Raw genomic sequence first — 17185 nt, 5'->3', positions numbered from 1 at the left:
GACTAGTGAAACCTTCTCGAACCAATTAACACTTTATACTCCAGTAAATTTTTATGCATCTGTTATGAAAATCAGAATTCAAATCATACTGTAGTAAAAAGAACTTAATGATTAACATCCACTATTACAAACAAATCATAGAGCATCATGTACAATATTCACCACTATAAACGAATAAAAGATTGTGAATTTGGACTACCTAGTGAAGAACTCAAGAAAGTATATAGATAAGTGATTTCCCATAAGTAAGGGATCACCATAAAATCTTTCTTAGATTCCTTGCTTTTTGTCTCCTCCAATTATTTAAGGAATAGTCACCTATCTTTTTAATAAACCACATATCTTCCCCACCTAAACACACATAAATTCATGCAAAAACGTGAAATTATCTGGTCGATTAAAGATTATTTTACATTAATCTTTTGTAAACAGAGCATTTCAGACACATGGTAACAAGTTCCAACTAGTCTTGTGTGATTATCTATAAGATTTAACGAATTTTTAGATATTTGTACATAGGAACATTTGTCCAATATTTCATGATTGTTTTAGAGTAATAAAAAAATATTTGTTGTTATTGATACAAACAACCTACTGTAAGAAAAGAAATATGTTAAAAGTAAGACAAGAAGTATGAAAAGAATCAATTTTTTGTTGTTTTTTCTAATAACTCAATAATCATTTAGACGAAAAAGAATATTATAATGTAAAATTAATCTCGTTTAACTGCGATAACTATGAGAAATTACCCCCTATATATTCTAATGTTTATGCCACACTAATCCAAACAAATATATGTATGACAGTATGAGAGAGTAAAACAACGGAGATAACCCATTTTTCTAAAAAAGTGTATGTTGAATATTACTTAAAGTAAATGCAAAGTTCGGATCTTGCTGTTGTAAATGGGAATGCAAGAAGAAAACTGAAAGATAAAGAAGATAGAAAACCGCCCTACCTTCAAAACCTTGTTTGGTGTAAGATCATGAACCATAAGAGCACTAAAGGATTATCTTTATATCCTACTTGGTAGAAGTAAAAAAAAATAAAAAGAGCATCTAAGAGTTTGAAGTCATTTCTTCCCTAACCAAGAGACATACATATCAAGTCAACCAAACATAAAAGAGTGCAAGGATCATCAACTAAGCTTGCAAGATATAGAGAATCTCATCCGCGAATTGAACAGTGCTACAAAGCAACAAGTCAATTCATTGTCATTCACATGATAATGACCATGACTCATGACGTGTTTCGAATATACAAACTACAAAGAGACTATATATACTTCCAGAGGGGTAACTCGTTTGTAGATACAACCTTCTCACATGGGAGGGTTGGTCTGGTGTTGGCGATGGTGGGTTGAGTTGTGGCTTACTCGCCTACATACAATAGGGTTGCCCCGTTTGTTCATCTAGTATACCCACCAAAGGAAAACTCCATATTGTCGATATCTGACCAGGAAAGAAGGCCACTACAACTTTTTTTTTTTTTTTTGTTGAAAGAAGAAGGCCACTACAACTTGATTCAAAAATTTGGATTCTTTCCCATGTTTCGTAAATATCACAGATTAATGTAATACACGAGAATAAGAAAAGACCGCTAATTAGGTATCAAATGAAGCAAAAGAAGTACGATATAGACAACCTTCTCACATGACAGTGTTGTGGTCAAACTCCCCACAGATCAGCCCGCAGATAATCCATGAGCTGCCTGTCTCATATGAGAAGTCTATATGTCTAGATAAACCGCCCGTCCATACTTATAACCCTTTCACATGAGGGAGCTGCGAGCGGGTTGCCCGTGGATCAACCCGCAAACAACTAGCAGGGTGCCTCTCATCGCAGCCTTAAAACAATAAGAAATGTTTTGAGCATGTTATGTGCTTTTATATTATTATATATGCGATAAGCGATTTGAGGCTGTTACCACATGTTGATTCTTTATGTTATGTTCTCGTTTGATTACGCGAACTCTTACACATTATATAAGATCATAGCTCAGGCTCTAGTCAAGTGAAGCACTTAACTATGAGTTCAATATTTTTTTTCTTTGTACCTTCAAATTGAAAATACTTGACAAATTTTTTAAGCAGAAGATGACGTTATCCAGAGGATGGATATGGTGCTGATGTGGCAACACACAAGTGGTGGAAAATGATTCTTATAGCACATTAATGTCCTCTTATGCAGATATTTTCTTTCCCCCAAAAGAAACAAACAACAAGAATTCATACAAGGCCTCTCAATCTTGCGATCTTCAAAACCTGATCCAAAATTTCACCAAACTAATATTCACTTAGATATCGAAAACCCACAAAACAGATTAATCTCGAGAGAGAGAGAGAGAGAGTGAGAGAGAGAAACAGTCATGGCAAGTTGTTCTGTGCCGTCGGCTGCATCCGGATTTGTGCTGACATCAAGTCTTTCTTCCACCACTACCACCACTTCATCCCGGAACAGCCTATCTTTCCCTACTAAGATTTCAAGTAATTCAAGGCTAGTGGTTCGTGCAGCAGAAGAATCCGCCGCTGCCACTCCTGCCCCAGCTGCTCCAGCCGCTACTAAGGAAGGTGAAGCTCCGGCAGCTGCCAAGAAACCACCACCAATTGGACCCAAGAGAGGAACTAAGGTAGTTTGGTTCTCCGATTTACCTGTATTTGATGAACAATTATGAGCATCACCCATTTCACAAGCATTCCACAAATATCGGTTTCAAATAGTAAAGAAGACTGAGGAGTATTAGATATGTACAGAAAGGATTGCATTTAGTAAGATGGGATAGTCCCACATGGATACTTCTTCTAAAACTAGCTTACACTCCTTAATTCTTACACAAGTGATATATATATATATATATATATATATATATATATATATATATATATATTTATATACGTAAATAGATAAAGCTAATCGACTTCAGATGGCTTTGACAGGTTAAGATTCTCAGGAAGGAATCATACTGGTACAATGGTATTGGATCTGTTGTTGCCGTTGACCAGGTATGTTGTTTATCTCCTATTAACTTAGGTGGTGTTTTGTCTTTTTTCAAGTTCATAGATAAAATCTGACTCAGGACCTGATTTCACCAGTCACATTTTAAAATATTTGTTTCTTCATCTGACTCGTACATCTGACTTGTTGGCTAGCTGACTTAGGCTAATTTTGGGTTCATTTGAGTCAGACATCAAGTAAGTCTATATTAAGAGCCCACTGTCTGATAACTCGAAATGATTATTGTAAACAAGTCAGACTAAGATGATTCAGACTCCTGCGAGTCAGATTCAAACTACAAAAAATTTACCCTAAACACTGAACTGCAGACCACGATATGAAGTCACTGACGTATAAATGTTTTGATAAAACAGGATCCTAAGACTCGCTACCCAGTTGTCGTTCGGTTCCAAAAGGTCAATTATGCAAATGTGTCTACCAACAACTACGCCTTGGATGAGATTCAAGAAGTGAAATGATGACTCGTAGTATTGAAATATCATTCCATGATTATTCAGTTGTCAAGCTTTTGTATCATACTTCTCTGTTTGATTACTTTTTCTGTATTCTTATTCATATTCTAATGAAAGCCAGAACTGAGTGCTAGCTTAATCATCTAGGCATATTTTTTTTCTAAATCCAAACTAACGATTAAGATCACAGCACAGAGAGATCTAATAGTCCCTAGTAACCAAAAATAAAGAAGAATTACCCAGAAAACCATGAAACGAGGGTCTGCAATTTCCAAATCCAGTCTCGCATTCTCTTAAAACAGTCATCCGGGGTCATTTGTTATCTCTGACACAATATGCTCCAATCCTACCATCACCCGTGAAGCTTCAAATAGCAGAGAAAGTGCAGCAACAACCACCCTAGACCTGATCAGCAATACCTGCACGTTAGGATCAATCACGAAGAAAGTTTCAGAGCATCAAGAAGCCTATTATGCCTGTTTAAGAAGGATAAAAGATTCAGGGAACTAGGAGTGTCATTGTCATCATATATGTTTCTGAAAAATATTTACCGAGTGATTTCATAGTTCAACTTATTACATAGAGCCAAAATTACTATGTATGACAGTTAGAAAATTCGACATACAAACAAAAAAAAAAGAAGTGGTTGAACTGCTGACAATATATCAACATATACCTACTAAATCCTAATAAATATAATACACGATCCTTGATTATGTATTAACTACGTCAACAGAGGTTTTTAGCATACTAGGTGATGCGAACTGAACGTAAGGTCCATGGTCAAGGAACTCTAGCCGAGAGCATGATGTTGGGTCATCTCCTACGGATTATTTTATTCTCTTTCTAAACTGTGCAAGACATGAAGCTTTTACGTAGTGTTTACATCACTTAGCGTCTAGGTTCAAGTTACAACCTCTCTAAACCCCAACTTTACAAGATTGAAGAAAAGTAAACGTGATCACACTCAGGATATGTCTTCTTAGACCAAAACTCCTATACATGATAATATTTTCTACAATATGCGAGTCTGACAACAAGAATATCAGAAAGCTGTTAGTACTCCTCAACCATCATTCATTAACATTAACTCATCGATCAATCTTGCAACAAAAGAAAAGAATAGGTAGAATAGCTTGTTGGGTTAGACTGAGGCGATTACTATAAGTGATTCCAACAATGATAAGCAAGCAGACAATATGCAAGCCTTTATGTATCAAGATTATTCAGGATAATTAGCGTGATAACCTAAAAATTCGGCCCCCTAAGAACTTCAGGGACATTTCTTTAGTAATTTCTATTTCCTTTTCCTAGTTCCACTTGTTGTTGTTAGGTATTCTATTCTTACTGTTTCCTCCTAGTAACATTTATTTTTCGGTACCTGCTACTACTACAACTATCACGGTAGGGAGTCCCTTAACCTCGAAAATTCAAACTATGTCAGTTCGCACACTTATTCGCTCACATGTCTACTTGACTGGTCACAGGAACATTTCCTGGCTCATCATCCTTTTGTACTAGATCAGATAGGCTTGTTTGAGGAGAATAAGTGGAATCAAATTAGAATGATAACATGTGAGCTTTCTCGTCTCATGTTCACCCTTCTCACAGAATTGTACTTTGGGAATTTTTGGTTCAAAACTTTCAGAGTGAACTATTTTTGCAAGTTTATATAGTGCAATTTGGCAAGTAAATTGGCCGCTATTATAAATGTACCTTATTCAACAGCGTTCTGGTTCTTAAACGACAAGATTCTTCCAAAAAGAAATCTATATACGAGGAAATGTTAACGTGAAAATAATGCTCATATTTTCAGAATTAGGATCTAGCGTACCACAATTTGAGAAAACTATGTGCCCTTAAGATTCAATCATCTGCAGTTTAAGAATATCATGTCACTGTATGTGGGAATTTATAGCCTGAAATTGTGAGTATGTAAACCGAGATAGCGACAGGATATAAGCTTCTAAGGTCCCCAACTCGACAAAGATATCACTGGATCATCAACTACTGAACATATAAATCATGCGCACGTTTTGGTTTTCTTCTCCACGTGAATCATACTTTATATAATCCATTTCATTCAGTAATATCCATGAACGAAACTGACCTGAACTTCTCTAGTTCAACTGTTCTTCCATTAATCTGTAGAAGAAGCGTCCTGGAAATTCAGACAGCCAGGCGATATTTAATATATATTGTTACTTGTTAGCAACAAAAAAATATACTTCCTGTGAAGTTGAAAGATCCACCAAGAGAAAACACAAAATGAAGACCTGGTATAATAATTGAAAAGGTTCCCTATGGAGAGTTTTCAGGTATTCAAGGTCCCCTAAAAGTTTCTCCAGAAGAACATTTGCTTCTAGAGAAGAAAGATGTATTAGTGAAAGGAAGGTAAATGGAGAGAGAGAGACTATTCAATTGGACATACTTCCCTCTCCAATCTCACTAATACTAATTACGTGGGAAAATTTGACTACAAACTAGCCTTAAACTGCTTCTTTTACATGCCATTTGGTGCTCCAATACATTCTCATATACGCGGTGCGGTAGGGCCACAAACCAAAATTTATGGCTTCGCCACTGCTCTGTACTGCTGTTATTGCGTACACTAGTACGTTTAAGTTATGAGAGCTATATCTTTAATCTAAAATTGGTGTAGCTCGAGTAACATAGGTCACTCCAACTTAACTCAAGTAGAAGTAAAATTGATAGATCCATTGGTGTGAAGTGGCTACGAATGAACAAAATTTTACTATATAGTAAATCCAGATATAAGACTTTACATGCTATACTGTTTTTATGTATGACAAGAATTTCGAAACTACAGTTTGTATATCTCAATTATCATATTGAGCAAAAACCCAAGATAGACAGAGTCATAATTCATATAACTCCAATGAGTTGCGGAGTAAAAATGGCAGTAAAGTTAAAGAGAAGCACTAACTTTAAAATAGTATATCAAAAGAAACTTCTGCTTTAAACTCTTCCATCCATGCCGTCAAGTACACCTCCCCATAAGCCCTTAACTGGTGGTAACTGTGCAACAAAAGCATTCCAAGGAGGGTAACCAACACCACTCCCTCGTACACGACCATCCATGCGCAGAGACATATATCTTCAAAAGTAATCACAAAGATTAAGTGGGAAACTCGAAGTCCATAAGAAGCATAAGTTCGTGAACCTACAGTACGCAATAAAAGCAACAGCAAGAAGACACTTACACAGGAAGCTCTGGTGACACATTAGCCATTTTCTTTTGTTCATCTAACCACCTGCCATACATAAGATATCATGATACAGAGAGAAACATAATGAAGAATGCCAATTATCCTCTAGCTTAAAGTTTCATAACTCAGTTTTAATCTTATATGACAATGAGTTCCGTTCTTCCAAACTGAATCCCGTAAACTCGAAGGATTTTCCCATGTTGAAAATGCCTCGAGTGCGGGTAATATTTAACATGAAAAGCGACCCAAGAAACCATTTACCGGCAAAAGGTTTGGCCCAACCAGTTTACGTTATGTTTGTCCTAGTCTTATACAGGGAGGATTGTCCATGTATCCTGTTTTTGGTCTTGGGAGAGAGTTTGTGGGGGCGTAGTGCTAGAGTTTTAGTGCATTACATATACTAAAATCCTTGAGAAATCTTTGTGATCTTACATATTGAAAATCATTGCGCCATTGTTCGCCCTGGAGTAGGTTTTATAGCAGCAAACTTGTGTAATGTGTGATTGCTTACTTGCATTATTGTTTTTCTAGTTCTTTTGATCTTCATCCTAACACCTCCAAATATACAAAATTCACAAGACCTAATCGAAAGTCTAAAATTCGGGTTTAAACTTAAAATACCTCATTACTCAATTCAAAACCCATTTCAGCCTTACGAAATATTCATACTTGAATTACACTAATCTCAAACACTACTACTTAATCAAATATAAATTTGTACTCGAAAATTGAAATAGAAAGAATTTAAACTTCAACCTACCTGGACCATTCATTAGCATAAAGAGGAACCAACTGCCAAAGTCTCTTCCTTTTTTCAACATCAATCTCCTCACTTTCTTCAAACTCAAATTTGGGTAAATTCCCATCTGTAGCAAAAGGAACTACTAATACCCCTCTCTCAATTAATCTCTCACTAAAAGGTTGACAAAGTTTGAAACTTTCCATAATATAATTCACAGGTCCAGCAAGAACAACAATTCTAGCAACTCCCCTTAACGAAGAAATCGAAATAATTCTATTTTGATCAATTCTAAGTTTAAGATTAGCTAAACTTTCTTCTCTTGATAGTCTAGCTAATTGGGCATTTTTAGACTTATTATCTCTTGAATAAAGAAATGCAAATAAAACTACTGCTCCAATATCAATTCCAAGGGATTTCAAAATCTCACTAAAATCACCTGATCTTGAAATTGTTCCAATTAATTGTGAAAGTGCTATTAATCCTCCTAATGAACCACTAGCAATAAAAGCTAGGTAAAAGAACATTCGAAATGTACGAAATGGGGATAAAACTTCACTCCTAATTTTCGCAGTAGAACTGAAATCAAATCAAATCAAACGATAACAAAATTAGGGTTTCAATGAACAAGTTATTCAATAAAAGAAAAAACCCAAGAGTTTGAGATTTTGGTACCTGATTTCAGTTGAAGAGGGTTTATTAGTAGCTGAACATCTGATAATGGAGATCTGCTTGGTTCTTAGGGTGGTTAATTGTAGAAGAAGATGGGATTTCTGATGAATTGGGGAGATTTGATTAGTTTGACTGGTAATTTGGCGGGAAAATAAGAAGGTTCCTCTGAAATCTGGCGGGAATTTATGGTGTTGAAAATTAGGGCATCTGGTAGTAGAGGAAAGAACATGTGAAATTGAAGCCATGATTGATTGACTTGGAAGTGGAATTTGGGATTTTGAAATTAGGGCATCTGGTAATGGTGTTTTTCGTAATGTGTGTTAAGATGAATTGGGGATATAGTGATTTTTTTTAGGGTTCGAGAGTCGAGTTGGGTAATGACAGTTGAATGATCAATTTCTTGCCACGATGACTTGCCACGTTTCTAGAGATCAAAGTTCTCTCCCACTAAGGCGGTGTTTGTTTTTGCCATAATATGTGATTTTTCCGCTTATGATTCGTCTAACTCAAACGCACATAAAATAAATAAAAAAATTTACTGTTTATACGAGTCAGACATCACGGACTTGACAAAAATGAATATCTTGTAATTAACTCAAGCAAGCATTCTGTATTTCGTCTTCATCAAAAAAAAAAAAAAAAAACATTCTGTATTTCTCTGATAATACTATTTCTACCAACTAATTCGCCAAATGTAGGTCAACTAATTCACCAAATGTTTTGATTTCAACTTAGCTAGGGGTGAGAAAGGGTTGGTTGCGAACTAGTTCAGCTCGATCCAAAACCAAACAAAACCTTAACTAACTACCAACAATTTTGTTAATTCGTCGACGAAATTCAGGCCAATCAGAGTGTCAACCAACCATATTCGACCAGGTTTAGTTTAGTTCGGTTGAGCTCGATCAATACAGGGCCCTCTCATTTTTTTTTAAAAGGCCCCCCTGATTTTTGTTTCCTATATGACTTTTACAAAAAAATCTTACTTCAATAGAAATATACACTTTTCAAAACTGCCCTCTGTATTTATCACTCTACCTTTCTCTAGTTTCTATAAACGCCCCACATTTATTTGTTCTCGGCGCCATTTAAAAGCCAAAACTGGGATGTTTTTACATATAAAAAGAGTGCCAACAACAATAACATTTGGCGCCTTTAGAAATTCCCCTGTTTCTTCTTCTCCATTGTTTACTTACTGTTACTTTCTGTTGAATCTCTCTCTCTCTCTCTTATCTAGTTTTCAGTAACGGGAAAATAACATCAGAATTATATCACAAAAAAAACGTGTGATTTTCACAACCGTACCACAAAATAACGTTTCCCACAAACCAAGGAACTCTCTCATTTTTCCCATGCAATTCATCAAAATTCTTATATCTTACATCTGGCTCTTGCCCAATCTACCACCCATTCAAATCTATCCACTTTAAAACCCTAATCCCTTAAAAGACTGACTGACTTGTCTTAAAACCCCATCCAAAACCCTAGAACGTCATATATCTTCTAACTGACTGACTTATGCCACTTGGCATATATCATGTTACCTTTTCCGGTTCCTTAAAGGTTCCCAAAAAAAGCAAACTCTTTCTCTTTAGTAGTAGTAGTAGTTGTACTTTTAATAATAACCTAGTACAATCCAGGTGTTCTATATCCACATTCTAAGTTTGCCAAAAATGGAAGTAAACCCATGACAGGTGGATACCCTTTTTCACTCTTTATAACCATTACCCACATCACTTTCTCTCTCTAAAATCTCTCCCCCCAAACCCCCTCCCTCTCTCTCTAAATATGTCTAAAAAGTAAAACCCATTGAGGGTTTTTATAGTAGGTACTAGTAGTATTGGTTTTGTAATGGATGAGGTTAGTAATAAGCCTAATATGGTTGGTGGTAGTAAGAAAGGAGTGAAGAAATCTTCTCCTAGGAGGGGTTCAAGAAAAGGTTGTATGAAAGGAAAAGGAGGTCCAGAGAATGCTCTCTGCACATACAGAGGTGTTAGACAAAGGACTTGGGGGAAATGGGTAGCTGAAATAAGAGAACCTAATCGTGGTGCAAGACTTTGGTTAGGGACATTTAATACATCACTTGAGGCAGCTTTAGCCTACGACGATGCGGCCCGTAAACTTCACGGGCCGTCCGCTAAACTTAATTTACCTGAATTCTGTATTAATTTCGACCCGAATTGTCAATTAAAGTCATCGAGTTGTAACCGATCAGACGGTGGTTCTACAAGTGGTTCTGCTAGTGGGTCAGGTGCGAGTTCTAGCCCCACTGGAACCGATACAAATACTAATCTAATAAAAATTAATGATGAATTAAAAGTTTGCCATGATGTGAAGGAAGAAGCTATGTGGGATAATTTAGTAAATAATTTGCTAGTGGAAGAACCAGGTGATGGTCCTGGGTGGTCAGGAATTGCATCAGCAGCACCAGGTAATGAGTTTGAGTCGGCAGTGCAGGGAATTGAAAATAATTGGGTAGGACCAAGTATGATAGATGGAGATGAGTTAATGAGTTGGGACACCTTGCAATTTTCATGGCCTTCATGAGGTAATATTTTTAGAGTTGTAGCTCTCTGGATAGTACGTCCAGAGTTAGAGTTTAGGGTTGCAGGTAGTGCATGTAAATATGTGTGTTAGTTCAAGCTCCATATGCATGAGAGTGAGTTTTGTAAATATTTGTGTTTGATTAAAAGTTAATGTGTTTTATTGAGTTATTAATTAATAGTATGGTGAGCTCCAGTTTCGCGAGGAACTTTCTATTAGAATTCTTGTTATCGAGAAGTAATTTATATATAAATAAAATTATTTGGATAAATTAAAACATTTCAAATTTTGATGCATGAATAGAACTTCAATAGAATATTTAACCGTTATGGAAGATCATTAAGCTTAAATTCATGCCGAATAGGAAGATATAGTACACTTACATTATTAATATTAAAGAACTTTATTTTATTTAATCATATATCATTCTGATTACACTGTTTTGTTTGTTTATTATCACAATTGTTGTTATATCCTTATACAATTTTTGGTGTCACCATCACTTATCACATTGATACATGATATCCCTATGCTAAGGAACTAAGGATAATTCAAGAGTCAAGTCAATTGGCTTAGTTATTCTCCAATATCTCAACTTTTTACTTAAAAACTTGATAACATAAATGGTATAATAAAGTTATCATTTTGATAGAAGTCAAATTATTTTTGTTATCTCAAATTTTATGGCGAGCACATAAATTTTGGGATGTTTTCTTCTCAATTATGAACTACAATAACAATACCCAAATGAAAATAAAATAGTAAGAAGTAAGAACCACACAACGGAAGATCCAAGTAAAAAATTAGAATTTATCGCACAAGTGTGCTATAGCACCAAGATAAAAGAAGGCAAGAATTTAAAGACTTAGATGAATGGTTAAACAATGGAAGGCAGATACTATTCATGACACATGACAAAAAAAATGAACAATTTGTTATGAATACTAATGGCATGAGGTACGTAATTTCACAATCATCCTCCTCCAGTATCCTTAAAATTAACACATTTTTATATTAAAAATTCATCTCTTTTATTAAAAATAAATGATGAATTAAAAAAATTTCAAGATGTGAAGGAACAAGCTACATGGAATGATTTAGTAAATAATTTGCTGGTGACTGAATCGGGTGAGTGATGGTCCTGGGTAGTCAGGAATTGCATCAGCACCAAGTAGTAATAGGATACATTACATAAGGAGGATCGAAAATAGGAGATCCGGCGGTCAAGATAAGTTGCAGAAATAATATACGTGTATGTACGTGACGGATCGAGAAGACGAGATCCGACGATCAAGAAGAATTCAGAATATTTGAAGATATATTGAAGATATGTGAAGATTTAGTTTCTTATATTCAGAATATCTCTTGTAACTATCTAATGGTAATATTAGATAGATTTTGTATTATTTCCTAGTTTAGTAATCAGAAACTAGGAAACCCTAAACCCTAAGTCATCTATAAATAGGAGAGGGTTGTAGGAATAAAACTCATCGAGTTATGTCTGACCAATGTAACCGATCAAACCTACATACAATTGTATGTGGTGAATTATTAATAAAGAGTTATTTCTCCGTGGATGTAGGTCTTGAGTAATCGACCGAACCACGTTAAATTATCGTGTCTTTACATTATGTCCATATCTCCGATTATTTATATAATCGTGAATTTAACATGGTCACACTATTATTAGCAAAATAAGAAGAAAGGCCCGTATATCCAATCCAGCCGAGCCATTTTCCTTTTCGGTGGAGAACTAGAATTTGTTGCTACATTAAGTGATCATCTTCTTTGTTCATATCATAATTGGGATATCAATCTTCAAGTCATGTTCAAGACCCATCATCAAGTGAGTTTTTTTTCAACCTACTGAAGTCGTTGATTACGTAGGTTGTTCCGTCTAATCAAGGCGATTCAAGTCACAATTTTGGATGTGATATCACTATTTTTTTTCAAGTTGGACACTTCACATCTTCCGTGCTCCAACTTGCGGGAGGGTATTGAGATACGTGTGTAAACACGTGATATAAGAGGCGGATCGAGATGAGAAGATCCGACGATTACATAAATAATCGGAGATATGAGATTAAAGTAAAGACACGATAATTTAACGTGGTTCGGTCGAATACTCAAGACCTACATCCACGGAGAACAACTTCTTTATTAATAATTCACCACATACAATTGTATGTGGGAGTTGATCGGTTACATTGGTCAGACATAACTCGATGAGTTTTATTCCTAGAACCCTCTCCTATTTATAGATGACTTAGGGTTTAGGGTTTCCTAGTTTCTGATTACTAAACTAGGAAATAATACAAAATCTATCTAATATTACCATTAGATAGTTACAAGAGATATTCTGAATATAAGAAACTAAATCTTCACATATCTTCAATATATCTTCAAATATTTATGTAACGTATCCTATTAGATTGTGAGAAGGTTGTTAAAATCACGAGCAGGTTATTTGAAGATACGTGTGTAAACACGTGATATAAGAGGCGGATCGAGATGAGAAGATCCGACGATCAAGACTATTGCAAGATATTTGAAGATATGTGAAGATCTAGAATATTCAGTTTCATATATTATAATATTTCTTGTAATATATCTAATATTATTGTTAGATAATATTTATATTGTTTCCTATTTCAGTTAAGGGAAACTAGGAAACCCTAAACCTTCTCTATAAATAAGAGAGGATTCTAGGAGTTAAATCATTCGATTACTATTCGATTGTTGTAACGAATCACCACAGTTGTGGTTAATAAAGTATGTAGCCATTCAGGCTTTATCCGAGGATGTAGGTCGTGAATATCCGACCGAACCTCGTTAAATATGTGTCGTCTAATTTATGTTCATCTATCTCCGATTATCACATAATCGTGATTTTAACATGGTATCATGAGCAGGTTAATTGATCCTGATTAATGCTTCCGCAAATTTCCAACTTTTTTTTTTAGTTGTGATTATATTATTTTTCAATCGTATATACGATTTGTTTTCCAAGATTAATCTTACTCATCAAAGTTTCACCCAAAGCAACTACCAACCTTTTGGTTGTGACTTAATCATCGTTCAATCATCTTCCAACGCATCCACAATCTAAGAGTTGCAAGAAGACGACTACGACGAATCAAGAAGTATTTCATTTTTCTCTCTCCAAGTCGGACACTTCAAAATTTACGTGCTCCAACTTGCGGGGGGGGGGGGGGGGGGGGGGGGGGGGGGGTAATAGGATACATTACATAAGGAGGATCGAAAATAGGAGATCCGGCGGTCAAGATAAGTTGCAGAAATAATATACGTGTATGTACGTGACGGATCGAGAAGACGAGATCCGACGATCAAGAAGAATTCAGAATATTTGAAGATATATTGAAGATATGTGAAGATTTAGTTTCTTATATTCAAAATATCTCTTGTAACTATCTAATGGTAATATTAGATAGATTTTGTATTATTTCCTAGTTTAGTAATCAGAAACTAGGAAACCCTAAGTCATCTATAAATAGGAGAGGGTTCTAGGAATAAAACTCATCGAGTTATGTCTGACCAATGTAACCGATCAAACCTACATACAATTGTATGTGGTGAATTATTAATAAAGAGTTATTTCTCCGTGGATGTAGGTCTTGAGTAATCGACCGAACCACGTTAAATTATCGTGTCTTTACATTATGTCCATATCTCCGATTATTTATATAATCGTGAATTTAACAAGTAGATATATCATTTTTAAAATATTTTTTTCTCTTTTAAAAGAGGCACCGAAAGAACAAATGTTTTACTACTATGTAGTTTAAGGAAACCAATTAAAGTTAAAATGTTAAACACACCTTACTTTATATGAATTTTGAAAGTAATATTGGGGGGTCCGTCGATACATTAAGTTAGAGCCCTCTAAAAATCGAGACCAATACGAGAGATGGAGATGGGTTAATGACTTGGGACACCTTGCAATTTGGAGTTGTAACTATGTGGAGTGGCATGTCCAAAGTTAGCCTTTAGGAGTGCAGTCAGTGCATGTAAATATGTGTGAAATTAGTTGAAGCTCCATATGCATGAGAGTGGGTTTTGTAAATTTTTGGTGTCACCATCACTTATCACATTGATACATGATATCCCTCTGCTAAGGAACTAAGGATAATTCAAGAGTCAAGTCAATTGGCTTAGTTATGTCTCCAATATCCCAACTTTTTACTTAAAAACTTGATCACATAAATGGTATAATAAAGTTATCATTATGGTGGTTGCCTTAAGGATAGAAGTCAAATTATTTTTGTTATCCCAAATTTTATGGGGAGCACATAAATTTTGGGATGTTTTCTTCTCAATTATGAACCACAATAACAATACCCAAATGAAAATAATAATAATAACAAGTAAGAACCACAACGGAAGATCCAAGTAAAAAATTAGAATTTATCGCACAAGTGTGCTATAGCACCAAGATAAAAGAAGGCAAGAATTTAAAGACTTAGATGAATGGTTAAACAATGGAAGGCAGATACTACTCATGATACATGACAAAAAAAATGAACAATTTGTTATGAAATACTAATGGCATGAGGTACTTTAGTTTCACAATCATCCTCCTCCAGTATCCTTTAAATTAACATATTTTTATATTAAAAATTCATCTCTTTTATTAAAAATAAATGATGAATTAAAAAAATTTCAAAATGCGAAGGAAGAAGCTACATAGAATAATTTAGTAAATAATTTGCTGGTGATAGAATGGGGTGAGTGATGGTCCTGGGTGGTCAGGAAATAGACAATAATTGGGGTGGACTAGATACGCTAGATGGAGATGGGTTAAAATGTTTGACTCATTTGAGATACATCATTTTTAAAATATTTTTTTCTCTTTTAAAAGAGGCACCGAAAGAACAAATATTTTACTACTATGTAGTTTAAGGAAACCAATTAAAGTTAAAATGTTAAACACACCTTAGTTTATATGAATTTTGAAAGAAAAAGATAAAATCATAAACACAAATCAGTAATATTGGGGGGTCCCGTCCATACATTCACTTAGAGCGCTCTAAAAATAGAGACCAGTACGGTAGATGGAGATGGGTTAATGACTCTCTTTTTTCTTTTCTTTTTTTCTGATGAAAGGATTAATGACTTGGGACACCTTGCAATTTGCATGGCATTCATAAGGATAATGTAATATTTTTAGAGTTGTAACTATGTGGAGTGGCATGTCCAAAGTTAGCCTTTGAATGTGTAAAATTAGTTGAAGCTCCATATGCATGAGTGTGGGTTTTGTAAATTATTGTGTTTGATTAAAAGTTAATGTGTTTTATCGAGTTATTAATTGATAGTATTGTGAGTTTTGTTCTCCTAAACAAGTGATTGATTGCATTATTGTATGATTTAATTATTAACATTTGTAATATCCAGGGATGTAACCTGAACTTTTACTTGACGGGGGCCGAGAAGTTCTGAATTACAGGAGAATATTATTCAAAAATACAAAATTCTATCACCTCAACCAAATTTTAACGTTTGACATGATTCGTCGTGATGTGCTTTCTAGAAATTTTAATTTCGCAATATTTCATTAACAGTCTTGGATTTTTGTAAACTGCTCCACCTATTTTGTGATGAGATTGTCCTCTCACCTTCATATCTGAACCATTTTTTGAATAATTTGATTGAATTAGAAAGAATGAGGGAAAGAGAATGTACACGCCCAAGGGGCAAAAAGGCGAGAGGGTCGCCAATAGGACAAAAGGAAGAAACTAAAAGAGCAGAAAAGAAATAGACTTTTCTTTATGCCCAAAAGACGCGGCCATTAAAGTAATAACATTACTCACGGCGTGAAGAAAAATCAAAAGAAGAATTGGAACTGATTCCTAAGAATTCTATCACACTAAAATAAAGAGGGCAACCATGTTAAGTGAAGGCAAGAATTTAAAGACTTCCATTAAACGGTTATTCAATGGAAGACATGTATGTACTCATGAACTAATATCCTTTACATTAATTAACATATTTTTATTCCTAAAAATACCATTTCTTCAATTGGAAGTTGTAACAATTCTTTTTCCCGTATCGTGTAGATATGTAATAGAACCCACCCCTTGAGTGTTTATCACCATCCATACCGTCCGATAGTATGTTATGAAAAAAAAAAATCATACAACCAACCTCCATAAGTTGTGAACTCAGACTAAGGTTGTAAATTGTATAACCCTTTTCGCCATAAGGTTATCCAACAAAAATGTCAGGTTTCTATCTGTTTGTCAAAGTACGAATGCTATGAGTGAAGCATAGACAACCAATCACGGGGTCGTATTGATAATTCTAGGGTGAATTATATAAAATCTCCCGAGGAGCTTTGTCAGAAAGAATCAGGAGAAAGCATTTTGTTGTGAGGAGATTTGGATTGCATTAATTTCGTTTTTTTTATGAAATGCATTAATTTCGTTACTGTTTAAACAAATAAATTTTGACACTGATCTTAACCACAACCGCCACATCAGCTGGGTAAGTTTTTTTGTCAAAATCTTTTGTAATTTTAGC

At 34.9% G+C, this 17185-nt stretch overlaps 2 protein-coding genes and 1 long non-coding RNA gene across 9 annotated transcripts; 1 reads left to right on the top strand and 2 right to left on the bottom strand.

The window, feature by feature from the left end:
- Positions 1-1054: 1054 nt before the first annotated feature.
- Positions 1055-2057, bottom strand: LOC147536140 (uncharacterized). The gene is made up of 2 exons (XR_015226326.1): positions 1514-2057; positions 1055-1471 (listed from the first exon to the last, which is right to left on the bottom strand). It is a non-coding gene; the product is annotated as an uncharacterized LOC147536140 (long non-coding RNA).
- Positions 2058-2144: 87 nt separating this feature from the next.
- On the bottom strand, positions 2145-9898 carry LOC147536138 (LOW PSII ACCUMULATION-like protein). Of its 7 annotated transcripts, XR_015226320.1 has the most exons (8): positions 8111-9898; positions 7457-8014; positions 6691-6741; positions 6414-6584; positions 5431-5627; positions 4119-5340; positions 3706-4060; positions 2145-2650 (listed from the first exon to the last, which is right to left on the bottom strand). XR_015226320.1 is itself a non-coding variant. In XM_086644529.1 (4 exons), the coding sequence occupies exons 1-4, from the start codon at positions 8350-8352 to the stop codon at positions 6446-6448; spliced, it is 990 nt and encodes a 329-aa protein (XP_086500655.1). In that variant the 5' UTR covers positions 8353-9898; the 3' UTR covers positions 6198-6445. The 7 variants fall into 7 exon arrangements, 1 of the variants encoding a protein (XP_086500655.1); XR_015226319.1 differs by having other exon boundaries at positions 4119-5627; XR_015226321.1 differs by lacking the exon at positions 4119-5340 and having other exon boundaries at positions 3706-3885.
- Positions 2253-3605, top strand: LOC147536139 (photosystem I reaction center subunit IV, chloroplastic-like). Its single transcript, XM_086644531.1, has 3 exons — positions 2253-2628; positions 2936-3001; positions 3368-3605. The coding sequence occupies exons 1-3, from the start codon at positions 2368-2370 to the stop codon at positions 3470-3472; spliced, it is 432 nt and encodes a 143-aa protein (XP_086500657.1). The 5' UTR covers positions 2253-2367; the 3' UTR covers positions 3473-3605.
- Positions 9899-17185: the final 7287 nt, after the last annotated feature.

Source organism: Eschscholzia californica, unplaced genomic scaffold, assembly GCF_041429995.1.
Source record: "Eschscholzia californica isolate CP2 unplaced genomic scaffold, dmEscCali1.0.p SCAF_5, whole genome shotgun sequence".
Lineage (NCBI taxonomy): Eukaryota > Viridiplantae > Streptophyta > Magnoliopsida > Ranunculales > Papaveraceae > Eschscholzia > Eschscholzia californica.
This window is presented reverse-complemented; position numbering and strand designations above follow the sequence as displayed.